General features: G+C 38.4%; 2 protein-coding genes across 2 annotated transcripts; both read right to left on the reverse strand.

Moving 5' to 3' along the window:
• Positions 1 to 4,582: 4,582 nt before the first annotated feature.
• Positions 4,583 to 10,380, reverse strand: LOC575695 (tryparedoxin). The gene is made up of 2 exons (XM_776081.5): positions 9,945 to 10,380; positions 4,583 to 6,106 (listed from the first exon to the last, which is right to left on the reverse strand). Exons 1-2 carry the CDS (start codon positions 10,245 to 10,247, stop codon positions 5,963 to 5,965), a joined length of 447 nt encoding a protein of 148 aa, XP_781174.1. The 5' UTR covers positions 10,248 to 10,380; the 3' UTR covers positions 4,583 to 5,962.
• Positions 10,381 to 11,824: 1,444 nt separating this feature from the next.
• Positions 11,825 to 25,397, reverse strand: LOC589568 (nucleoredoxin). Its single transcript, XM_030991301.1, has 4 exons — positions 24,944 to 25,397; positions 20,520 to 20,660; positions 16,636 to 16,935; positions 11,825 to 13,248 (listed from the first exon to the last, which is right to left on the reverse strand). The coding sequence occupies exons 1-4, from the start codon at positions 25,238 to 25,240 to the stop codon at positions 13,105 to 13,107; spliced, it is 882 nt and encodes a 293-aa protein (XP_030847161.1). The 5' UTR covers positions 25,241 to 25,397; the 3' UTR covers positions 11,825 to 13,104.
• Between the last annotated feature and the right edge of the window lie 1,232 nt (positions 25,398 to 26,629).

A 26,629-nucleotide genomic window follows, 5' to 3' on the forward strand; every position in this document is an offset into this window, starting at 1 on the left:
TGATGTTTTACTACTATGAGATATTGATATGCGTACATACATACAAACATATTGAACACAGTGTGTGAAAATGGAAAATATGTTCTTTGTTATTTCATAGATAATGTTATTTCTAATCAATGTGTTTTGGACAAAGTGTATGTTTGTAAGTTTACTTTCTTGTGTGTTGTAAAGGAGCAGTTGAGGGAAGTTATATGTGACATATTTTATTTTCATGAAGAAATGTAGCATTCTTGTTTGAGTTCAGTTCACTGAATCTGTAAGGTAGCATAACTAAATGTTTAGATGCATGAAGGTGATAGTTTGAGCCAAATGGTTTCAATGGTATCAACATATGTTATATCACAACTTTTTAAAGATAAATGGTATTAACTACTGGAGCCTTCTCATATACCGGTATGTATCATTGTGTAAGTTTCATGTGGTTTCATGAAATGTGTATTCTATCATGCTGATTACACAAATTACACATTTTTAGTAGAATATGACATTTTCTCAACTTTATTCTCAAACATTTCACATGATGTATGCACTGCATGGTTTCACCATACATGTATGCTCAAAGAACATTTCCTGTTATGATCACAACATGTCTGTTATATTGACTTTTTAGCTCATATACCTGTAGTAGCAATCTTCTCAAGTAACTTTGCCTGCATGCAACATTGTTAGCTGGTGTGGCACTTTGTTAACTACAGTCAAACCATAGACCTATGGTCAAACCTGCCTTAGAGGACAGCATACCTTTATAAAGGCCACATGTGTATAGTGATCATGTTACCAGTGATCATGTTACCAGTTTTGGGGGTAGTTGTATCCTAGTTAGATGGGGTTTCACTGTATATGCTGTAAGAATATAAACTTTTTTGTGTAAGAAACTTTTGTCAATTTGTTCTATATTTTGGGTTTATGCTTCAAAATACATGTAGATAACTCATGTAACTGAAATGTTGCATTTGGCAAAAGTTTCTTGCAGCCAAAAAGTCTCTCTCTAACAGGTTTTGTCTCTGGTTTTACATTTTCTTAGCCTGCATTGGAATTTAAATCACATTTGGGTTTTAAAAAGGGCTATGAGTAAATAAGAATGAATCTAAAATCATTAAGATGGTGAGAATATTTCATGCAAGAATTAAGAACTAGTCAACATTTTTGTTTTCTTTGCACAAGCACATAAGAGTACCTATCCCATTGCCGCAATTACTTCTTATTCATAACTGCTATTTTTGTTATTGTTACATTGCTTTTTAAAACTTGGTTTCGTGGTGTAATGCAACATTGGCTTCAACAAAATTAGTTTTCTTTATTTTTACATTCACTGTAATTCTTAGTTAAATCTTTTAATATATATTATTTGTACTTTATGATAGAATGTTCCATAATTTTATGCATATATTATCTGCCTTCCATTTATATGTTTTATTTCTTTCCTGTTGGGTTTATTTGTGGCATGTTTTATGCTAAGAGGTGGGTTTGGATTTTGCATTTAAATTTTAGTCCTTCTTCAGTCCTTCCTCATTCCTTCGGTATTCAAAATCAGTATCCCAAATTCTAGCATTGGGCTTGTAAATTAAAACAATCTTCAGGTGTACTTAATCCAATCAACTCAAAAATGTATTTGATATGGAAACTTTTCATTGCAGTTACAAGGGCTGCATACATGTTTGGGCCACTTCAACAATAGGGACTTTCAGATTTGCGTCGATCGTAGCATAGACCTATTGTCTTTGTGTGAATCTAAAAGTCCCTATTAACATAATATGAGGTGTCGTCAGTGACATACGTGACGAAAATAGCTTAGTCTGCTCTCCAATTACCTTGTCTCTGGGTAGAAAAGACTGGTTGATTCAGCTCATTAATGGTCTAACGAAAGTAGAGTAACCACTAAACTATTCTAAACCAATGGTTGTGATCGATATGATCAGAATGGGACAGGATACGCATATTTTCTTCACAGAGGAATCATGAATTTTGAAATTGTAAGATAACATCGTCTGGACAGCAATGCTAGATTGGTTATGTTTGCAATATTTATCGGGAGCGTATTAATTTCTGGAGTTATTTTACTTTGCGTACAGTTTATTTTTTCAAGTTTTAACAGTTGTTTTCTGTTGTTTTTTCTTTTAATTTCATGTTATAATTATTATGATTCTTTGAAATGAAAACATAGCTGCCTACAATATGTGAATGATGATGTGTGTATGGTATATATACTATGGTTTCTAATGTTATTATTGGCATTATTATTTCATAGCATGTAAATTAAAATAACTACTGATAAATCACTTTCAAGTACGAGATCAATGAGAATCATTTATTTTTTAAGTTGTCACACGAGGAGGATGAAGGGGAGTGAGCATATAATGATTGCATTTGTTTTACTCGCCATTATATGAAAATTATTTAAATGAGATGGAAGATGGCTAACATACTTAATATGTAATATCCGATTCCTGTTTAAGTGTTATCCCCTTCTCTCTCTCTCTCTCTCTCTCTCTCTCTCTCTCTCTCTCTCTCTCTCTCTCTCTCTCTATTATTATTCTTCTTCTTCTTCTTCTCCTTCTTCTCCTTCTCTTTCTCCTTTTTCTTCTTCTTCTTCTTTCCTTCTTCTTCTTCTTCTTCTTCTTCTTCTTCTTCTTCTTCTTCTTCTACTTCTCCTTCTCCCTTTTCTCCTTCTCCTTCTTCTCTTTCTTCTCCTTCTTCTTCTTCTCCTTCTCCTCCTTCTCCTCCTCCTCCTCTTCCTCCTTCTGCTCCTTCTGCTCCTTCTCCTCCTTCTTCTTCTCGTTCTCCTCCTCCTCTTCCTCCTTCTTCTCCTTCTCCTCCTCCTCCTCCTTCTCCTTCTCCTCCTCCTCCTCCTTCTCCTCCTCCTCCTTCTCCTCCTTCTCCTCCTTCTCCTCCTTCTCCTCCTTCTCCTCCTTCTCCTTCTCCTTCTCCATCTTCCTCTTCTTCTTTTGCTTCTACTACTACTTCGCTTCACTCTGTCTCTCCCTCTTGTATTCTTTTCCTTTTCTCTCCAGTGTTCCCATACATATCTTATTCCCTTGTGTATATTGTCTTGTCTACATCGTTCTTTAGCTTGTTATAATGCGCTTTCTCCTCTCTTCCACATAAAGCAAGTTCAACGCATGATAGCCCTTCTGTATGAAAAGACTCTGTTTATTACGTACAAAACAAAAAAGAAAGAGACAAAACAGTATCTACATTGTAGATTGAAATAATGTTAGAATAATATCTACTTGCCGTAACGGAGAGGCAGTCGACCATACCAAGGATAAACTTTATATGAAACTCCATGAAAAATATATTCTTGATAAGAAATGAATGAAAGTTCTAATATTGTCATGACAAAATTCCACAAGATTTCAGCACACGCAAAAAAGATTCACAAAAATATCATTTCAAGAATTGTATAGATGTATCAAACGAAATAAGAACATTTACATATCTATATATTTCTATACCTTTATTTCTAAAGCAAACCCATTGCCATAACGATGAAAGACAACGATATAAGAACAGCCCACCCGCCCTCCCCCTTGTCTACCACCCTCGGACAAGTATCCCCCGGAAAACCCATCCCAAAGACAATGTCACCGGACAACTAATCTGATTATATTTTGTCCGGATACGAAAGACAACACTATCTATTTTGACAACACTGTTGGGCCAACAATGAAATGACCTTGATTGAGACACAGGTTCTCCTTAACTTCCGATCTTTAGCTTCTCTAGTTAATAGCTGCTCAAATGACATGTCCATCCACTGCTTGATGGTGGTATCAGTCCATGGGGGTGTTTCACAAAGACTAAGATTGACTTAACTATGGCAGGCCATTCATGCCACTGGTTGCTCTCACCATTGGTCTCTCAATTATGATCTGTAGATAATATATTTTAATAATGATCTATCAAAAAATGTTAATTCTGTACATTATTTGTGACCACGATTTGAACGTCCCTTGAGAAACCAATGCCTGAAATGGTTAGAGGAACTAGTGGCATGAATGCCCTGCCATATTTCAAGTCAAACTTATAAGTCCATCTTAGTCTTTGTGAAACACCCCCTTTGTCCTAGTTAGTGGGTCTAGTTTCATTCTCAATTGTCTTTTCACAATTATGATGAGGTGATCATGTTTCCTTATATAACTCTCCATTAGATAACACTACCCCTGTATATCTATGTATCCCATGCATGAATCACACTTTTAGGCATATTTCCAATACAAAGGTTTCACTCGAATAGCTTCACACAACAATATCTTCATCATTCGGGTTTCCCCCTTGCACATTTTAGACAAAACGCGATTGAAATATGTTACCAAGCCTTGATGGTTCAATTAACATTCAGCATGTCAGCATATTGATGAATTATTGAATTTAATTAATGTTCCCTATAATCCCAATCCGGGAGGGAAGCGACTACGTGTGAACTAAAGCGTAAATGGACTTTAAACATCCATATAAAAAAACAGCAAAGTCACTGTTATCACGTATTCATAAAACTTTTAACATCTATATAAAAACAGCAAAGTCACTGTTCAAGTATCCAAACGCATAATATTATCATCCATATAAAAACAGCAAATTCATTGTATTTGTTCAATTTATTCCAGATCATTAATTTTCACGATTTTGTCTCACTGGGCAAAGGCAAACTACAAAACAACACCATTTAGTGTATAGTCTCGTCTACGGTCTAGGAATAATAATAATAATAATTACAGTGCTTATAATTATAGCACCTAACACTTACTTTGTCAGGAGTCTCTAAGCGCTCTACAATAATGCAGCATAATGATAAAATGATAAAATGTAACAGTTTGAAGCTAAGATCTTTAGTCTAAGAAACAGATTATCCGATAGATTAACTATATTCACGGAAAAACAATCAAACAAAATACGTTCATCTATTTAACATAGCCCCCACCTGTGAGAGTATTTCTCAAATATTTCGTTCTACAAAATGGTCGCACAATAATGGTCGCACAATAATGGTCGCACAATTCGAAAGGGTGAGATACAAGGCAGTTGAAATTGTCTTGGGGGTGATTTTACGAAATTCTTTGCGATAGTACATTCCCTTTTTAAACAGAAACATATCACATTCGCAAAGACTGTCGAATAATTGACCTACGGATGTTTCAATAGCCTTGTCTGTCATCTTCTGTAATGTGATGTGCGTAATATATGACACATTGCGTTATCCTATACATGTAACATGATTTCTATGTGGATATACATTTGGATACATTGCAATTGCCTTTGAGTTGATTGTCTTTGCGACCAGGGGGGGGGGGGTGTTTCACAAAGATTCTAAGTCGAAATTAACTCTAAGTTAGACTTAAATATTATGGAAAGCCATTTGTAGACTTAAAATAAAATATATTCAAAAGCAAAAAATGTTTTAGACTTTTTATGAATTCCACATCAAGAACGTGAAATCTCCTTGAAATATAAATCATTTGAATCAACATTCTATGCCTTTTAAAATAACTTTTACAAAATATTTCCATAGATGCTAACGGCTTTCCATAAGTTTTAAGTCCAACTTAGAGATCAGTTCAACTTAGGATCTTTGTGAAACAACCCCGGGTCTAATAAACAAAATTGATATAAAAACACGGTAGCAAATGCTTTCGAGAAATCAACCCAAGGTAATTTCAACCGCCTTGTGCGTCACATATTGAACAGTACGAACATTGACAATGTCGCATGTATTACGTAATATCAATGTAATTGTACAGGACATGAAATAGAGTATTAAAATTGCCCTTGAGATGTTTTTTCGAAAATAGTTGCCATCGTATTTAACACAATTTTGAGAAGAAGAACAAAAAATAATCGTCAGAGAGGAGGCGCTACCATGGTAATTGTTATCATTAGACTTTACAAATGGCACCCTGTCATCGACATGCTTAATGAGGTGATGATTGGGAGCGTGGCGCTCACGGTTGAGAGAGTGAGTCTAGTTCTTCCAGGGAAACTTGGCACCGTCGGGGTCGCTTCCCACGTGGCCCCTGGCGTCCTTGCAGACGATCTCGCCGCTCTCGCTGTCGAGTATGATGAGCGTCGGGATTCCTCTCACACCAAACTTCGTAGTCACCGCTCCCTGCATGGTAAGAAAGAAAAGCAGACAATAATCAGGTTAGATTGGGATGATCTGCAGGAGTTGCATGGAGGGGGGGGGGGGGTAAAGTGGTAAATTGTCAATGTTTCGAGAATATTTCATTTCAATACTAACGTTAACATTCCCCACCGGCCCGAATATCATCTCAAATGGTAACACTCAATTACACAAGTGCCATAGAAATCGAAGAACATGTCATTAAGCTTGATTGCGAATACTTTCATGAAATCTATTAAAGGTTATTTCAAGACCGTATTAATTAGACCATGGACCTACTAAGATACTAAGAAGTTCGGTTTACGTAATACGTCACTGGAATTGGTGCACATTTCAATAGGTGACAAACACGGATATTGACATCGCCTAGGATTGATTTCTCGAAAGTCTTCGCAATCGTGTTGGTGCGTCTTCATATATAGTTATCACCAGATACTTAAAGGGATTCGGTAACTTTTTCGCAGATCCTTAAACAAAATCATTGATTTAGCTCATGCTGCAATCATAATTATAAACCTTTATGTCATTTAGGAATCCCATGGCTTTTACAAGCCGATCGCCTGTCTGATTATCAAAATATTTATGATTTGAAAATCGCTATTTCATTTTGCGTTTGCCTAACAGTTTTCATAACACTACGGTCTATTGGGGGAAATGAGTATGGTAAAACCGGTTATTCAAAGATTTTTACTTTTTTTGAGGCACTTCATGATCTTCTTCAAGCGCAATTTTGTTAGGGCTTCAATATTACACTATTATACATTGCCCTGTTATCAGTGTCTGTGATATCACAGACACTGATAACAGGGCAATGTATTCCAGATTTAACATTGTTAAACGATGCCTTTAATGTATGCTTCGAAACAAAGTTTGTATATTGCATAACTATAATGATTGCTTGACGTGATAGAGCGTTCAAGCCAGGGTGTGTGAATGTTTAAAGATCGTATCCGCAACCTCAACCATGAATCATCATGTTTATCTGATCATAATATTTGATATTTCTAGATTGCATTACGTAAGAGCAATGACGCACTCCAATCCACGCACCCCGGTCCACCGTGTATAATGTTTTCTTATGAGAATGAGACCATGTTCTGGAATATTGTGGGAATATGTTGATAATAATTTATATTCATCTCGATTTTCATCTTCAGTTCACATTCATTCTGTAATAGGCTATTTGGATTCCATAAACATCATTAACGTATATATGTATACTTGTATATATTTGTCTTTATGTCCCGCTTGTTCTTCATTGTTTTGCTGTTTATTTTGTTGGTTATTTACGGATATTCAACATGTATATCGGTTGTAAATGAGAAGAATTTCCATATACGGACAATGAAGCACTTAAGTATTATTGAACGCATGCGCATTAGGAATAATAGGCCATTAATGTAACCAAGTTTATGCATATATATGCTTTTAAGAAGCGCCTCGATATAAGAATCATTTAAGTTACCTGCTACGAACAAAATGTATCTAAATAGTCAGAATTCAAATTGCATATAGTTGTTGCTAAATGGGACAAACAATATTGCTTGCCGTTCCTATCAATACGTATAGTTTACATTCTGATTATTGAAATACAATTATTATACAGGTGAATGAAATAATTCGTATAGAGACACCAAATATGAATTTGGTTACATTATGATAATCATAATAATACGACGAGGCATACCTTCTGTATTCTTATTTCTGCTGTACTTCAATACTCCATATATGTATTTTGGATTAACAGCCTCTCGGCCTACCGACGAATCAATAGTCATCGAATGATTAACTTGATAATGCATGAAGCTATGCAATCATAACCCGCTCTGTTGAGGTTAAAACTGATAAATTAAGACGGAACTATTCCCCCCCCCCCCCAAAAAAAAAAAAAAAAAAACACACACACACACACACACACAAACGAGGACACACACATACAAGCACGCGCACACGATATGTAGTCAGTCTGATAAACACTAGGGCATAAAATATGCATGAAAAAAACTGAATGGCAATCGTTGAGGTGTGTATAACCACAAGATTATATTTCATATCCGCCCGTATTGTATTGAAAATGCGGCAACTGCTAATACGTTCTCGTATATAAGGCATTATGGACTTTTATATTTGCGTGGACTGATATGTACGTGTGATGTCAAGGGAGTGATTAAAAGGACGTCGATCGTAGCAATTCACATTGTCTTCGTGCAAATCTAAAAGTCCCTATTCATACATTACAACGACTAGGGAAATTATAATTATGGCCCCATCACATCCAACAGTAAAGCTACGTACATAATGCACTATGCTGCTATATAATATATGCACTTGTATATGCCTTAGTGTTTTGTGGTTGTTGTTGTTGATGATGTTATTGTTATTGTTGCATTTGTTAAGAGTTTATATGCTGGGTTTTTTTATTTATAAAAATAACTATGTTTATGTATTTTGATATGCTTACATTATGATAGGCTAAATTTAATTTCACATTGAATCTAAGCTTGCATGGATATTTATCATGAATCCACATCAATGACAATGTACAGTCAAGGAGTTTTTCCTTGGTACAGCATGCGATGTTATAATATAGTCAATGCATATAGGCCGTGTTTGAATGAAAATGGAATTCATTTTGAGGACGCAAGCCATACAGCTTTTCAGTACGTGGTGTGTATTGCATATGGCAAGGTCAAGGCCTGTTTGATCGAGGATGGGATTGTTATTGTATAACACGTAAAGCATATCTGAGCCACACTTCGTGGAGCATATCTGTTTACTCGATCAGTCTGAGCTATACGCTGTATATGCACCGACAGTAAAGGATTGTCGTTCCATTTTCCAGGGTGTTTTTTTTATTTTCATTTTTATATTGAAAAAAAAAGGTTTTGGCTCGATCCCTTGATATCGAGGATGCCTGTTTTAATAGTAAGCTAAAAAAAAAAACAGTGGGGCAAAACTACTAGTATAATAGCAATGATATTGTTGAATAAAATTACAACCCTGTATGCGTTTTGAGGGTTCAATTTTTTAACATCGCGAGTGTTTAGAGAGTATAATATTCAGCTTTACTAGCTGTATGGTATTACGTATCGTAAAGATCTTCACAATATCAACTCAAAGGCAATTCCGGCCAACAGCCTCCTTTTGCCTATCCATAATCTATATCATAGAGACCATGCTCGGATTATGTAATATTTCATTGTAATGTTCGTTTTCTTTCCCAAATAAGGCTATTGAAATTGCCCAATGTAGAAGTTGAAAGGCACCAAAGCCTCTTAAAGCTTATCTGCCGTAGTTTACAGGAGGGATTAGACCGCTCTGCAAGGTCACTGGACGGGTGGTTATCTCATCAACTCAGCTCTGAGTTAACATAAGAAAAAGAGGATCATGGGGACTAATGGTCACCGATTAGGCATTGTTTGTTATATAGAGGGCGCAAGTAGCTACCGGTAGTGCAGTGGGCCTTTAAAGGATGTATTGGAAGGAAGAGTGGAAGGAAGTAGAGGCTAGAGGGAGACCTAGAATCAACTGGGAAGAGAATGGCAAGAACTGGAGTGGACTAAAACTGCAAGAGTGCACCAGAATGGCAGAAGATACAGTGAAATGGAGGGATGTTGCAATCAACCTCCGAACCGGGAGAAGATACTTAGATAGATAGATAGAATGTTGAAGTCTTTGCGATTGCGTTGTATAAAGCGGATGAAGGCGTTACTGGCAATCATAATTAGCCGTCATAATCAATAATCGCTTCCCAAAGACTTTGGATACTATTATCCTGGCTTTAGCGTTAGGCAGCAAACATTAACGCATAATCACTATTTACCTTTCTATCCCGGTCAGCAAAGGGAAGGCATTTCCATGGCATATCCTTGAAGTAATCTTTGAACTGGTCTGCATTCTGATCTGAGCTCACGAAGACAATCTCCAGCTTGCCCTGGTTCCCATCCTTCTTGGTGAACTCGTCGTAAAACTCAGCCAACTCTGGAGTGAACATTCGGCAAGGGGGGCACCAGTGAGCCGAAAAATAGAGGCCTACGTATTTGCCAGATCCACAGAGGCTTGATGTCTCTATCTCGACTCCACCCGCCCCTTGTAATTTTTCTCCAAGCAACTCAACAAGCGCCATGTTGCTATATTATAATTCAGTAATTAATAGAATGACCCGACGGAGAGTATGGTACAACTATATACACGGAAGAGTATACTCTGTGTACTGTCAGGCGGCTGATGTATCTGCCCCTATTTATACCCTCGCAAACATAATAATGCTTCCTTTTCTGTATTTGCAAGTCAGGTCCAATGATGACGCAGTGGTCTATAAATAGATTACGTACAAACGTTACGGAGCAAAGGAAGGAAGAGAGGGTTTGCAGACACAAACTCTTTTCAATCGTAATGTGTAAAGGAGTGTCTGAACTGCAAGACTATGTTTTTCCACGATCTACTACCTCTATAATATTATAGGCAAGGTGCTATGGCTATTATTATCACAGCCAGATAATGACATAGTTAGGCTTGACTCAAGGATTTATGAAATTGTGCTTTAATGTCAAAATAAAGGCCGTACGAGCTAGCAGACTAGGCTAGGAGTAGTGATGGTGATATGACTCAAATCAAGCCTTTAGTTGGCACACTATTCTAGCCTGAAAATGGATCATTACCAAGTTTTTTCCAGGAACGTGATCGAGGGTCTTTTCACCAGCTATACTGTTTCAGCATGTATAGATTCATGCTTTCACAGGCATTATTTGTCTTCCTCTGATGATGACACAATTTGTTGACCTGTGCGCCCTTATTGAATCATCCATTAACATCGTGTTTATTGATGACTACCCTATCTTATTCTGTAACATGTGATGAAATGTTCCTGTCAACCTTTACATCAAAACGTGGGAAATAGTTATTCAAATTCTCAACAAATATCTCGAGGATTATGGCAGAACCGAGAGTGTTTTTCTTTTGGTACCCTGTAATCCTTCCCCGTGCTTTGTTGGAGGTTCCTGTACCACGAGTTCTTGTTCTGTAGCTTTGTTTTATTTTCGCTGATATCACTGATGTCAATTAGATTAGATGTTATTTATTTTATAATAATGCACCAAAACCTATTCTACGTTTCTTTGAAAAGCGCAACCCCGTCCCCGTGTAATACCCGACACTCTTCTCATAATTTCGAACGAATAGAATAAGGACTTCAAGTTATAGAAGGGCTATGTGCTGGAGCACAATTTGACCGGAACTGAAAACCATATAGAATTAAAACGTCTTAAAAAAAACATCATCATGTCACCACCTAGGTAATACATGATGGGGGGGGGGGGCTGACCCTTGGGAGGAGAGTAAATCAGACTCTCGGTTTACAATAAACTTCTCTGTTAATTATCTACTTTTGATTCATTATTGTTCATTTGTGTTTTGTACATTATAATAATTCTTTTTTTTTTTTAATTCTTCATAGTTACCCATATGCCAATGATGTTTTCCTTTGTTTTGATTTGATTCGTTTATTTTGCATAGGCCTATGTTTATGTTTTGTTATCTTTTGTTACTGATTTTTGTTTGTGATATAATTTGTATATTTGTTAATCAGTTAACACGGACTTTCTGAAAACAGCCGTTTAGGCTCTCTCTCTCCCTAACTCAGTACACTCTTTCATTTCCACATGTATACTTGCATGTCTCATAATTCTTTGAATATTTAAATGCACTGCTTTAATGTAATATTATGGCAATATTTATTTGTACAAAAATTCAGCAAGCAATATACAAACAAAATGTATCCACTTAAAAGTTAGTTCCCATAGTAATCACTCAACCATAGTATACATGAAAGGATTGCCTTATTACCTAATAAGCCTACACTTCATGCCGGATATCGAATAAAACTTGCTTCCTTATCCGGCAACAGAATAATCACTATAGTACAGAACACTAATGAGCTACATTGATGAATAAGAAAAATTATAATCATCATAATCATTGGTTACATTTTTCTCTGGGTCTTTGCTAGATGTACATGTTCATGTATAGGCCATACATGTTTGATTAGAGGAGTGGTGAGCAAATAAAATGAGCGGACTATATAGGCCAGTATATAAGACTAGGCCTCAAAATAATAATAGACTGTAAAAACCAAGCAAAATTTAATGCAAGTCATTTCAAAAGCCCCTTCAATCGCACACAATGAGTGAACATGACCGTGGCGTATTTTCTGATACGAACATGATTTCTTTGGGATATGTACAATAATATGATATTAATTGCCATTGAATTGATTTCTGGAAAGCATTCGAGGCCGTGTGGAACGTTTATCATAATGCATACCTTTTAGTCTATTCCATCAAATCATATAACGTGTGTCCTATGGAAAGCTTCTTGGTAGATTAATACACTCCAGTACAGGTAACGCGCAATCGCAAAGACTCTTAGCTCAATTAGCTCAATATCATGTTGTATATTCCATAGAAATCATGTCATGATTACGTCATACTTCATTACAGGCCACAATGTCCGCACATATCAATTCGTCGTGGGCAAAATTTGCCTTACTGAAATAGGTTGATTCTCGAAAGTCTTTGAGATCATGTTGGGAATTAATTTCAATAAAGGACCCCCTGCCATCTACTTGTCTCTAATCGATTTCAAATGAGATAATTGATATGCTCTTAATGAGAAAGAGAAAAGCAGGGGTATTATCCCCCAAAATTCAAATGTAGCAGGATTTTGCTCCGTTATATCAAATTTTGGTTTTAAAATTAGAATTTTACTGTGGTGCGTGTAAAGCTAGATTTTGCATGCAGCCTGTCAATAAAAGAGTATAAGTCCGTCGTATTTTATCTCATACAAGACAGTTATCGACTACATTGAATAATCCAATTATATACGTCCAAGATCAAAGAACACGAAATTCGTGACATTAATTTTGTGGTGATAAAATTTGTTCCAATTTTCATTTTTCCCGATTGTAGTTAGAGTCGAGAGTGAGTCTACTTCTTCCAGGGGAAATTTGCTCCCTCGGGGTCACCCATGACTTCGTCCCTTGCCTCCGAGCAGATGACATCGCCGGTCTCGCTATCGAGGATGATAAAGGTCGGGATTCCTTGCACCTCAAACTTCGTGCTCAGCTTTCCCTACAATGAAACAGAGAGAAAATCTTATGAATATTGTGATGTTCATGACGTTTTTTTGTGTGCAAGGAGAACAAGTATGAACTAGAAATGCAATCGTGTCACAACGATGTGCGTGCAATGACGCCGTGTTTCTACGTGTCAAACGAAAGAGCTTCTCTCGGACTATCCAGAGCAATTTGTACGAAGTCTGTAGCTTCTGTCATACTGGAGATAGGTAGGGCGAAAGAAAGGCCTCAACAGGGACCTTGATGGGATGGTAGTGGCTATGTCTACGAAGCTTGAAAGAAATTGGGATAGGGGAACCTAGAAAGGGCTCGCAAGCACTGCGTGTAAAAACCAATGGGATTTGGTGCATGTTCGTCATTGCAATAAAGATCGTTCTGGGGGCCAAAAGCATGAACCCGATATGCCCCATAGACAATGCGTGTAATGCATGGGCGGAAAACGTCCAAGATCTGTATTATGACCGGAGTTAAATTGTTTTTTCTCTCTCTCTTTATGTCTCTTTATGGGCCGTATTTGGTATCATTAGAAAGAGAATTTCATGGTTGATATTGTAAACCACTCTCTTTTTTTCTATGATAATCCTATCGAAACACATGATGTAAAATAGATTTATAGAACAAAATGGCGTCTTGAATGGCCCCCTTGACCAATTTCAAAAATCCGGCCAAGAGGTGCCCTGCGTATTGGAACTCGGCATGTCACTGCAAATTTTCAAGGAAAAAAAAGGACGTTTAAGGGGCAAAAAGTAGTCTGAAAAATTACGTCATAGCCGATACGTGTTAGATTCGGGCGGAAACTCGGCTGAATTCGTGTAGTGACCTTTGTTCAAATGCGATTTATTCACAATTTTCTGTGTGAACATATACTATACTTGGTATCATTCGAAAGGGCACTTCATTGCGGTCAGTTTGACACCATTGTTATCTTCGCGCAATGTATTGCACGCATTAAACGCGCTATTACGTAATGCATAGTAAATTCATCATTTTTGGCGATAACTTTGCGCTGACATATTTGGATTTTACCAAACTTGGCAGACAGTTGTCACGTATATGGATACATATGTCTGCCAAATTTCATTGACGTAGGTATACAGATCGCCATTTTAGAGCAATTTGAAGTTATTTCTCAATTTTTTTGAAAATGGCGAATTTGGAGGGCATTTTTCGCAAAGTCGGTCAGTGTTAGGGTATATCATTTTGTATATGGCTGGAAAGGGCATATCCTCAAGTATCTAAATCCAAAAAAGGGTACGGATCTGCCAAGCCATAATGGAGATACGGCCACAGAAAGAAAGCCAATTCCCAGAACTTTAGAGGGCGCTATTTATGTTTTGCAAAGCCACTGGAGCGTGAAATTTTGCATGGCTATGTGCAATTATGAGATAAAGATACTGTAAGATTTATATACAAAACTGAATTTATATGAGAAAGTTATGGCAGTTTTAGATTATTTAGGGGTCCATTTTTCAAGAATTTGAGAGATTGTTGACGGAGTCGGTTTCAGATTTGAATTTTGAGTATGAAGATGGCATTTTGAAGGGCAGGTTATAAGTAGCAGATTAAAGAACATCTCTTAGACTATCTAGAGAAATTTGTTAGAAGTTTGTAGGATCTAGGATAGTGGAGATAGGAAGGAAGATAGAAAGGCCTTAAAATGGACCAGAAAAGGACAAAATGGCGCCTGGACGTTTACGCATGAGTGATTTCAGAAAACGAAAAAGTAGGTGACCTGGATGAGATGCTAGAGATGATGCCTACGGAATTTGAAAGGAAATGGACATGATGAAGGCACCTAACTAGGAATAACAAACACTATGTGCAAAACGAATGTGATTTCCGGACGATAAGGAAAACAAGGAAAAGGAGGAGGAGAATATTAATGGGGCAGAATGTGAACGAAAACAAGGCAATGACGAAGGTTCGTCATTGCAAAAATGATGTCCATCAGCAACGAGTGAGAAATACGTCCTCAAGGCCTATCCAAGGGACTTGATAAATAAGGATTGATGGCTCATCATTCTGTGCCATTATTTTGTGCTTCGACTTTTTTTTAAATTACGGATGGTTTGGTTTAGGGGGAAGCTTATTTATTCATATTGGTCACCACACTTCCCGAATATATTTATATGCCCGTGCCATTCACATTCAGTGTAAGCATTTATTCGAGTAAAGGTCTCCTTCTCTCTATAACTCTTCTTTCTCCCGATCATGACTGTGTCATAATTTGTGCCCAACAGAATGTTACAAATGTGAATAATTCTATATCCTGTGTTTTCAATAAAATGCCGAAAGGAATAAAAACCTGAAAGGCGAAAATTATTTCCCGCCACTTCCCTTCCGACATTCCTATATACCCGTACCTGCGATGATATTGAAAGCAATGTGAAAATAGCTTACTTCGCCATTAGAAAACATGAAGAGTAAAAGCTTGGGCGGGGTTCCCCAACGCTTGTGGGACGGGATCGAGAGAGAAAGGTCCCCGTATTTTACGATGACTTTTATCTCTAAATAGTTTCTCCGGCAAGCCAAAAGGTGTTTTTTCACTCATAAATGAACTTTGACAAAATGAATATTTCTTTGGGGATCACTCGAACCCCCTCTCCAAGTTTGTATACGATGTTGTTATAGCGGCCCTCCCTATCTTTCCCTTTTTCTCCCACTCATCGTGTGAAACTTGCTAAACAGAATGTTTGAAATTTGAGGAAAGTATAACAGCTAACAGTAGAGGTGTCGTGGACGAGTGGATATGTCACCGGACTGTGGATCACAAGGTCCGCGGTTCAAGTCCCACCGCGGCACTAATGTCGTTTGGCAAAACATTGATCTAAATTTGCCACTCTCCACCCAGGTGTTAAATGGGTACCCGGTAGGATGCGAAAGCTAATGTGCTTAGATTAGCAAGACAGTGTGCGCTTGTAAAAATGATGCACTGGCTGGAGTGCTCCCCAGGGAGTGGAGAATGTGCATACATTGTGTGCGGGTAAGCCTGAATCCGATGACCGGGGTAATAATATGATTGCAGGGCCCTCAGGGAGAACAGTATGAATACTGATGAGGCTACCCTGGGTAAACAGGACATATTATTATTATTTATTATTATTATTATTATCTAAACATGGCAAACAGGAAACAACTCTGGCATCGATGTTATCGAGGGAAAAAAATTGATACAAAGAAACATGCCATGAATTAACCTTAACATCACATCACAGAATTTCTTTCTCGTTCAATAGAAGAGACGCACCCCCCCCCCCCCCCTCTCAGCCCCCTGATCCAAATACGGGCACTTATGCGTGGACAAGCTCATCTGAAATAATTGGTGGTGGGGGGGGGGGGGGGGGGGGGGGCTCATGGCCAAGTTTTGCACTTCAGAACTCACCTCTCTATCACGGTCAGCATAGGGCAGGCTTAACCATGGCATTTCTTTGAAGTAATCATCAAACTCCTCTAGTTTCCCATCCGCACTCACGAAGACAATCTCCAGCTTGCCTTCATTTTTCTTCGTGAAAGCCTCGTAAAACTCGGCCAGCTTCGGTGTGAACTTTCGGCAAGGGGGGCACCAGTGAGCCGAAAAATAGAGGCCTACGTATCTGCCAGATCCACAGAGACTTGATGTCTCTACTTCGGCTCCACCGGCCCCTTGTAATTTTTCTCCAAGCAACTCAATAAGCGCCATTATGTTTTATGTTGTTATAATTCAGTAATTAATATAATAACCCGACGGAGAGTATGTTACAAATTTATACACGGAAGAGTATACTCTGTGTACTGTCAGGCGGCTGCTGTATCTGCCCTTATTTTATACCCAAACAGACTAATGCTTCCTGTGTGCAAAGTCACGTCCAATGATGATGCAATGGTCTATAAATAAATCAAGTAAAGGAAGGGTTAGAGATGGTTTGCAGACACAAACTCTTTTCAATCGTAATTGTGTAACGGAGTGTCTGAAGTGCAAGACTATGCTATTCCACGGTCTACTGCCCTCTATAAAGGGAAGGTGCTATAACTTATTTGATACAGCCACAGCCTGACAGAGTTAGGCTTAGCTCAAGGCTTTATGGAATTGTGTTTAAATGTCAAAATAAAGGCTGTACGTGCAGACTAGGTTAAACGTAGTGATGATAGTAGGTCCATGATATGACTCAAATCAAACCTGTAGTTGGCACACTATTCTAACTTGAAAAGGGATCATTACCAAATGTTTCCAGGTATATGATCGAGGGTCCCTTTGGCTACATTGTTTCAACATGTAGCTTCATGCTTTCACAATCATTATTTTTCTTGCTCTGATGATGATGATGATGACGATGACGATGATGATGATGACGATGATGATGACGATGATGATGATGATGACGATATTTGTTTTGACCTGTGCCCCTCTTATTGAATCAGTGTATCACTTGTTCTGTAGCTTCGTTTCATTTTCGCTGATATCAGTGATGTCAATAATAGTTACATTAATAAAATGGGATTGTGATACGGGTGACATAATGATGTAGGCTCACTGTCTCCTTCTTCTCTCTCTGTCTCTCTCTCTCTCTTTCTTTTTCTTTCGCTCTCCCTTTCGATCTCTCTGTCTCTCCCTCCCTTTCCCTATTCCCGTCTCTCAGCCCTTCTCTATGCAGTGCGTATTAAACAAATATATACCAACTTTGGTAGCTTCTAATTGAAAAGTCATAACCAATATGATATGACTTTGGAATTGATTTCATGATGAAGAGTAACTTATTTTCTGTCCAATGATACCCTATTCATAATATTTCTGCCACTGGTGACTGAGCACTGGGGTCTTTAAAAGTTGTTGTCAAAATCGCGTTGTTCCAAGTTTGGGTGGGTCAGGCCATTATGCATGTGCTTCTTTGGTCTTAAACCCTTCTAATGTCAAAGTATGCCTCGTGCTTCAGTGCTTCATTGTTTATTATGGTGCAATGAATGCATCTAGGCTTTCACAGAACCTTGTTTCAATCCACAGGATAACCTTAAATTATTTGAGACAGCCTACTAACTTCTTGTCTCATGATATCTAAGTTCTCTCTTCTTACTTGTCCACTACGCCATTTCACACGCGTAAGGAGCATATAAGGTGTTTATCTGGAATAGCGAATGACAACTCAAAGGTTACTAAACCCAAATGCAAGAAAGAACATTATGATGATAAATATCAAAGCAATTGACAGCAGACTTTCATGAAAAAAGATAACATCCCAAATAAACTTTATCCATTTTGTTATCACTCAATGAGGAGGTAACCTTAAACAAGGGATGCGAATGAAGTCAAGATTGTTTCATCATAACGAAAAGAATAAAATAAATTTTGCTTGTAATAAGCATTTCCTTGAGTTTGAGTTGATATTAACACCATTTTTTTATCAACTGCCTAATATTCAATGTAAATAAGCAATTGTTTTGGAATGAGATAACTCACACATGATGGCTTTTGACCCACATTCATTGCTTCAGCTCTAACTTGGTACAAGCGGATTTTGACAATACTTTTTGAAAAGCCTGCTGTTCAGTCATCCTTGGCAGCACAATAAATAGTTTCATTAGACAATTATTAGTTATTATTTACAATAAAATATGATTCAAGGTCACACGGGTTATACATTTTTAATTAGAAGCTACTAAAGTTGGGTACACTCTTTGTTTACGTACTGTATACATGTTTTATTTCCCCTTTCTCCATCTCTCTACTCACCTCCACATCTCTCTCTCTCTCTCTCTCTCTCTCTCTCTCTCTCTCTCTCTCTATCTATCTATCTATCTTCCCCTCTCTCTCTCTCTTTCTCTCACTCCCTCATTTTCCCTATTCCCGTCTCTTATGCAGCCCTTCTCTCTCTCTCTCTCTTTCTCTTTCTCTCTCTCTCTCTCTCTCTCTCTCTCTCTCTCTTTCTCTCACTCCCTCATTTTCCCTATTCCCGTCTCTTATGCAGCCCTTCTCTCTCTCTATCTTTCTCCCTCTATCTTTCTCTCTCTCCCCTACTCAGTTTTATTCTTTCATTTCCACATGTATATTGCATCTCTCCTAACTCCTAAAACATTTAAATGCACTTATTTAATGTAATATACAGGGTAATATTTATTTGTACAAAAATTCAGCAAGCAATATACAAACGAAATGTATCCACTTAAAAGTTAGTTCCTATAGTAATCACTCAACCATATTATACATGAAGACTGAAATAAAGCCTTATTACATAATAAGCCTACACTTCATGTCGAATATCGAATGAAACTGACTTCCTTACCCGGCAACAGAAAAATCACTATAGTACAGAACAAATAAAACAAATTTAAATCATCACAATCATTGGTTACATTTTCTCTGGGTCTTTGCTATAGATGTTCATGTACATGTACAAATTATAGGTCCTACATGTTTAATCATAGGAGTGCACTGGTGTGCAAAGAAAATGAGTGGACTATAGGCTAGTATAGGAATTGAAGATTAAAACAACTCAATCTCATAAAAGTGAAAGTGAAAGACTAAAAACCAATCGAATGCAAGCAATTTCAAAAGGCGTTTCAATTACAGTGTGTGCACACAACCACGGCATATTTCCTGAGGATACGAACATGATTTCTATATGGGCCAATACTGGTTGCCATTGAATTGATTTCTGGAAAGCGTTCGAGGTCATGTGAAACGTTTATCATAATATTCATACCTTCTAGTCTATTTCATTAAATCATATAAAGTGTGTTCTATGGAAAGCTTCTTGGTAGATTCATATACTTAAACGCGCGATCGCATAGACTCTCGAGAAATCAGCTCAATATCCTGTTGTATATTCCATGGAAATCATGTCGTGATTACGTAATAATTCGTTGTACGCTGCAATATCCGAACATTTTAATACGTGGTGGTAAAGGCTATCAAAATTGCCTTACTAAAATAGGTTTAATTGTGACATTTTGGGGATCATTCTTGGAATTCATTTCGATAACGACCCCCTGCCATTTACTAGTCTTTACAAAATTTCGAATGAGATGATTGATAATGATATGCCTTTAATGTGAACAACTCCGTTATATCAAATTTTGGATTTAAATTAGGATTTCGGAGCCTATCAATACGCTTGCTCATCTAATAAAAGAGTATAGGTCCATTGGATTTTATCTCATACAAGTTATACAAATAATTCAGGACTTCTGATATAATTATCCAAGATCAAAGATCACGAAATTCGTGAAATTAGTGGTGATCAAATTGGTTCAATTTTCATTTTCCCGATTGAAGTTGAGTCGAGAGTGAGTCTACTTCTTCCAGGGGAAATCTTCTCCCTCGGGATCGTCCATGACTTCGTCTCTTGCCTCCGAGCAGACGATAGCTCCGGTCTCGCTATCGAGGATGATGAAGGTCGGGATTCCTTTCACGCTAAACATCTCACCCAGCTTCTCCTACAATGAAACAAAAAGAAAATCTTATGAATATTGTGATGTTCATGACATATTTTGTGAGAACAAGTATGAAAAATGATGTCCACCAGCAAAGGGGGAGAAATATAGCCTCTTGTTCAGTTAAGTTAGAGGGGGGAACTGAATTCAGACAAGGATTTAGAGGCGAGAACGGTAAAGCGAATCGTCTTCTTTCTCTAATAATTAAATAAAACGTCAAAGCTTCCACGCTTCGCGCGGTAGGGGGTGAAACAGAATTCAGACAAGGATTGAGAGGCGAGAACAATAAAACGAAACGTCTTCTTTCTCTAGCGCGCTTCGCGTGCTCACTACCACCCCCCTTAAATAAAATCTTAGCTACCCGCTTTTTCAGTAAAACACTACAGTAAAAGTGGAATGGGAAGAGGGGGTCAAGGCGGAAGCGGCCCCTCTTGTTAATTTAAAAATGTGTTGAAGATTGAAAAAGCGGGAATATCTCCGCGTGGTACTTTTCTAGTGGCCCACCCCCCCCCCCTCTCTCTCTCTCTCTCTCCCTCTTGCTAACAATTTCTTTCTCCCGATCATGACTGTGCCATAATTTGTGCCAAACAGATTATTTTCCATCAAAATAATGCAGAAAGGAATTAAACCTGAGAGGCGAAAACAAAATCTCACCCTTCCCTTCCGACGTTCCTGTTTACCCGCACCTACAGCTGCGATGATTTAAAAGCAATGTGAGAATATATAGTGACCCTGAAGGGACATCGCGAATAGACTAAATCGTGAAAAATATGCGATAAAATTCACGATATCGTCAATTTTATCGCATATTTTTCACGAAGAAATTCACGATATCGTGAACTTTATCGTGAACTCTTCACGATGAAATTGACGATATCGTGAATTTTATCGTGAAAAGTTCACGATATAAAGTTCACGATATCGTCAATTTTATCGTGTACTCTATCGTGTACTCTATCGTGTACTCTCCTGACGGGCGCTTCGTAAACAAAACCAGCCCTAGCTGGGGGAGACAGAGAGAAGGAAAAAAGGGAAAGGGAAAGAGAAGATAAAAGGAAAGAAAGAATAATAAGAAGAAAAGAGGGAAACGGGGGGGGGGGGGCGAAGGGCTCTTGCCTCCTCCTCACTCCCCCCCCCCCCTCCCCGCCAAAAAATAAATCAGAGAGAGAGAGAGAAGGGAAAGGGAAAGGGAAAGAGAAGATAAAAGGAAAGAAAGAAGAGGAAGAAGAAGAAAAGAGGAAAACGGGGGAAGGGCGAAGGACTCTTGCCCCCCCCCCTCCCCCCGCCAAAAAATAAATAAGAGAGAGAGAGAGAAGGGAAAGGGAAAGGGAAAGAGAAGATAAAAGGAAAGAAAGAAAAGGAAGAAGAAGAAAAGAGGAAAACGGGGGAAGGGCGAAGGACTCTTGCCCCCCCCCCCCCTCCCCCGCCAAAAAATAAATCAGAGAGAGAGAGAGAGAGAAGGGAAAGGGAAAGGGAAAGAGAAGATAAAGGAAAGAAAGAAGAGGAAGAAGAAGAAAAGAGGGAAACGAGGGCAAAGGGCTTTTGCCTCGTCCCCCGCCCCCCGCCAAAAAATAAATAAGAGAGAGAGAGAGAAGGAAAGGGAAAGAGAAGAAAGAAAGAGAAAAACGAAAAAGAGGGAGAATAGGAAAGAAAGGAAAAGAAAGAAAAGAAAGGAGGCAAGAGCCCTTCGCCCCTGTTTCCCTCTTTTCTTATTCTTTTTCCTCTTCTTTCTTTCCTTTCATATTTTCTTTCCCTCTCCCTTCTCTTTCCCTTTATGGCGGGAGGGGGGGAGGGGGAGGTAAGAGCCTTTCGCCCTTCCCCCGTTTCCCTCTTTCCGTCTTCTTCTTCTTTCTTTCCTTTTATATTTTCTTTCCCTTTCCCTTTCCCTTCTCTCTATCTCTCTCTCTCTCTCTCCTATTTATTTGTTGGCGCGGGAGGGGGGGGGAGGAGGCAAGAGCCCCTCTTTTCTTCTTATTCTTCTTTCTTTCCTTTTTTATTCTCTTTCCCTTTCCCTTCTCTCTCTCTCTCTCTCTTATTTATTTTTTGGGCGGGGGGGGGATGCAAGAGCCCTTCGCCCCCGTTTCCCTCTTTTCTTCTTCTTCTTCCTCTTCTTTCTTTCCTTTTATCTTCTCTTTCCCTTTCCCTTTCCCTTCTCTCTCTATCTCTTATTTATTTTTTTGGCGGGGGGTGGGGAGGGAGGAGGCAAGAGCCCTTCGCCCTTCCCCCGTTTCCCTCTTTCCTTCTTATTCCTCTTCTTTCTTTCCTTTTATATTTTCTTTCCCTTTCCCTTCTCTCTCTTATTTATTTTTGGCGGGGGGGGGGAGGAGGCAAGAGCCCTTCGCCCTTCCCCTGTTTCCCTCTTATTCCTCTTCTTTCTTTCCCTTTCCCTTCTCTCTCTCTCTCTCTCTCTCTCTCTTATTTATTTTTTTGGCGGGGGGGGGGGGGGGAGGTAAGAGCCTTTCGCCCTTCCCCCGTTTCCCTCTTTCCTTCTTCCTCTTCTTTCTTTCCTTTTATATTTTCTTTCCCTTTCCCTTTCCCTTCTCTCTCTCCTTATTTATTTTTTGGCGGGGGGGGGGAGTGAGGAGGAGGCAAGAGCCCTTCGCCCTTCCCCTGTTTCCCTCTTATTCCTCTTCTTTCTTTCCCTTTCCCTTCTCTCTCTCTCTCTCTCTCTCTTATTTATTTTTTTGGCGGGGGGGGGGAGGTAAGAGCCTTTCGCCCTTCCCCCGTTTCCCTCTTTCCTTCTTCCTCTTCTTTCTTTCCTTTTATATTTTCTTTCCCTTTCCCTTTCCCTTCTCTCTCTCCTTATTTATTTTTTGGCGGGGGGGGGGGGGGGGAGTGAGGAGGAGGCAAGAGCCCTTCGCCCCCCCCCCCCCCGTTTCCCTCTTTTCTTCTTATTATTCTTTCTTTCCTTTTATCTTCTCTTTCCCTTTCCCTTTTTTCCTTCTCTCTGTCTCCCCCAGCTAGGGCTGGTTTTGTTTACGAAGCGCCCGTCAGGAGAGTACACGATAGAGTACACGATAGAGTACACGATAAAATTGACGATATCGTGAACTTTATATCGTGAACTTTTCACGATAAAATTCACGATATCGTCAATTTCATCGTGAAAAGTTCACGATAAAGTTCACGATATCGTCAATTTCGTGAATTTCTTCGTGAAAAATATGCGATAAAATTGACGATATCGTGAATTTTATCGCATATTTTTCACGATTTAGTCTATTCGCGATGTCCCTTCAGGGCCACCATAAGAATACTTCGCCATTAGAAAACATGCCATAATGCTCACACAAGCCTTTACTTCCTTCCTTCTCTTTCTATTTCTCTATAATAGCTCTCTTTCTCTTTCTTCTTTTTCTCTTTCTCTTTCTCTTTCTCTTTCTCTTTCTCTTTCTCTTCCTCTTTCTCTTTCTCTTTCTCTTTCTTTTTCTCTTTCTCTTTCTCTTTCTCTTTTTCTTCTTTTTCTTTTCTCTTTCTCTTTCTCTTTCTCTTTCTCTTTCTCTTTTCTCTTTCTCTTTCTCTTTCTCTTTTCTCTTTCTCTTTCTCTTTCTCTTTCTCTTCCTCTTCCTCTTTCTCTTTCTCTTTCTCTTTCTCTTTCTCTTTCTCTCTTTCTCTCTCTCTTTCTCTTTCTCTTTCTCTTTCTCTTTCTCTTTCTCTTTCTTTTTTTCTCTTCCTCTTTCTCTTTCTTTTTCTCTTTCTCTTTCTCTTTCTCTTTCTCTTTCTCTTTCTCTTTCTCTTTCTCTTCCTCTTTCTCTTTCTCTTCCTCTTCCTCTTTCTCTTTCTCTTTCTCTTTCTCTTTCTCTTCCTCTTCCTCTTTCTCTTTCTCTTTCTCTTTCTCTTTCTCTTTCTCTTTCTCTCATTCTTTCTCTTTCTCTTTCTCTTTCTCTTCCTCTTTCTCTTTCTTTTTCTCTTCCTCTTTCTCTTTCTCTTTCTCTTTCTCTTTCTCTTTCTCTTTCTCTTTCTCTTTCTCTTTCTTTTTCTCTTTCTCTATAATAGCTCTCTTTTTATCCGAATCATCGTGTGGCGCGTGTCAAACAGATGTTTGAAATTTGAGGAAAATGTAACAGCTATATATCAAAACATGCCAAACAGGCATACAAAATATATGCCATTATACTCACTTCAACATCACATCAAAGAATGTCTTTCTCCCTCAACACAATAGACCCCCCCCCCCCCCGATCCAAATACGGGCATGCACTTTTACATGGACATGATGAGAGCTCATCTGAAATATTTGGTGGGGCTCATGCATGCATGGCCATGTTTTGCACTTCAGAACTAACCTTTCTATCTCGATCAGAGAAGGGCAGGCTTAACCATGTCATGTCTTTGAAGTAACCATCAAATTCTCCTTGGTCCCGATCTGAGCTCACGAAGACAATCTCCAGCTTGCTTTCATTTTTCTTCGCGAAAGCCTTGTAAAACTCGGCCAGCTTCGGAGTGAACGATCGGCAAGGGGGGCACCAGTGAGCCGAAAAATAGAGACCTACGTATCTGCCAGATCCAGCGAGAGTTGATGTCGCTACTTCGGCCCCACCCGCTCCATGTAATGTTTCTCCAAACAGCTCAACAAGCGACATGATCAGAGAGTGTTCGAGAGAATTATTGACTGGACGAATGTATGTATGTGTATGTGGCAGGACAACAAGTTCACTACAATGGATACAGCCAGTGAGAGTCCTAATGATTGTACAGCGACTATTTGCCTTGCTTTATACCTGGGGATCAGTCCACGATGACGTAGCAATTATTATAGGCACGCTGATTCAGACATTACGTAATGCCCTAAGAATATACATCTATTCAACTGAAACCACGTAGTCGATGCTGAAACAAAATCAATAGTCATCGTTATTTCACTGACCTGGTACAATCATGAGGTTAGTGTTGAGCTGGCAACAAGAAAACATTCACTGGATGAGTAACGTGGAGGATAAAGACATGTTTCTGATAATACTATCTTTCGTTTCTCAGTATAGAATATTGTAGAAAAATTGACTATTTTTTTCTTTCATGTGATTATGATTATGGATGTTTAATTTTTAAGAATCCTTTGGGACGAACTATATACAAAACATTTACTTGAGGTGTCAAACCTGTCATATCACCTATTTTGGATGGAGTATACCTTTCACATTATATGTTGGTTGAACCTCGCGCAAGGGACCATGTCGTCAAAGCACATGTGCATGTAAGATTAGACATTATTTTGGGAGACTGACCTGGATTGTTTGATTCCATGGAAACGCGATTCGTTAATATTCTGAAAAAAATCAGAATGAAGGTCATCATCAATATAATCTCTATCTGTGTCTTTATGACACTAATTTTAATCCAAGAGACCAGTTCATACATTTTATTCATACTCCTGAAACCCCAAAGCTTACCAGGGCCTTGTCCGTCATTACAAAAACAAAAACATATAACCACAGGTAATGTCACTCGTAACAACAGAGGATGATAGACTTTGAGAAATAAGAACAAAATCAATCCTGCTTCTGATTTTCATGTCTTTTGACATCCATGTATATTTCTTTTATGATAGGTGGGTATGACGCCATATATCAAGCAGGTCAAAATCATCTATTATTTCCATAATGGCTTTACTGCATCTTGGATGGTTTTGAAATGTTTTAGGAAATTTATCATTTGTTGGCTCCACAACTGTATTGAAATCTCCTGCTATCACATAGGGTTCCTCACCATGTTCGAATAACAGAGAGTGAAAATCATCGAAGAAAAGTCTATCGTCATTGTTTGGACCATATATATTTGCAACTGTTAAAATCATATTGTTTATTTTTAAAATTACTACTAACATTCGCCCCTTGTCCTCCTTAAAAGTATTTACAATATCAAAAGAAGCAGATGGTTTGAACAGAATGATACTCCAGCACTTTCTGATGTTCCATGATTAAAAATAATTTTGTATCCCCATTCATGTTTTCCTCTCCGTTCTGACCTTATTG

Source organism: Strongylocentrotus purpuratus, unplaced genomic scaffold (assembly GCF_000002235.5).
Source record: "Strongylocentrotus purpuratus isolate Spur 01 unplaced genomic scaffold, Spur_5.0 spur5_scaffold_2, whole genome shotgun sequence".
Taxonomy (NCBI): domain Eukaryota; kingdom Metazoa; phylum Echinodermata; class Echinoidea; order Camarodonta; family Strongylocentrotidae; genus Strongylocentrotus; species Strongylocentrotus purpuratus.

What these genes read in the sequence shown, in the direction of transcription:
- LOC575695 (XM_776081.5), bottom strand. Translation starts at nt 10,247, where the DNA reads ATGGCGCTTGTTGAGTTGCTTGGAGAAAAATTACAAGGGGCGGGTGGA. An exon ending in TTGCTGACCGGGATAGAAAG is followed by an intron (nt 6,107 to 9,944) that starts GTAAATAGTGAT and finishes CTTACCATGCAG; the next exon opens with GGAGCGGTGACTACGAAGTT.
- LOC589568 (XM_030991301.1), bottom strand. Translation starts at nt 25,240, where the DNA reads ATGTCGCTTGTTGAGCTGTTTGGAGAAACATTACATGGAGCGGGTGGG. An exon ending in TCTCTGATCGAGATAGAAAG is followed by an intron (nt 20,661 to 24,943) that starts GTTAGTTCTGAA and finishes GTTTCATTGTAG; the next exon opens with GAGAAGCTGGGTGAGATGTT. An exon ending in AAGATTTCCCCTGGAAGAAG is followed by an intron (nt 16,936 to 20,519) that starts TAGACTCACTCT and finishes ACAACATAAAAC; the next exon opens with ATAATGGCGCTTATTGAGTT.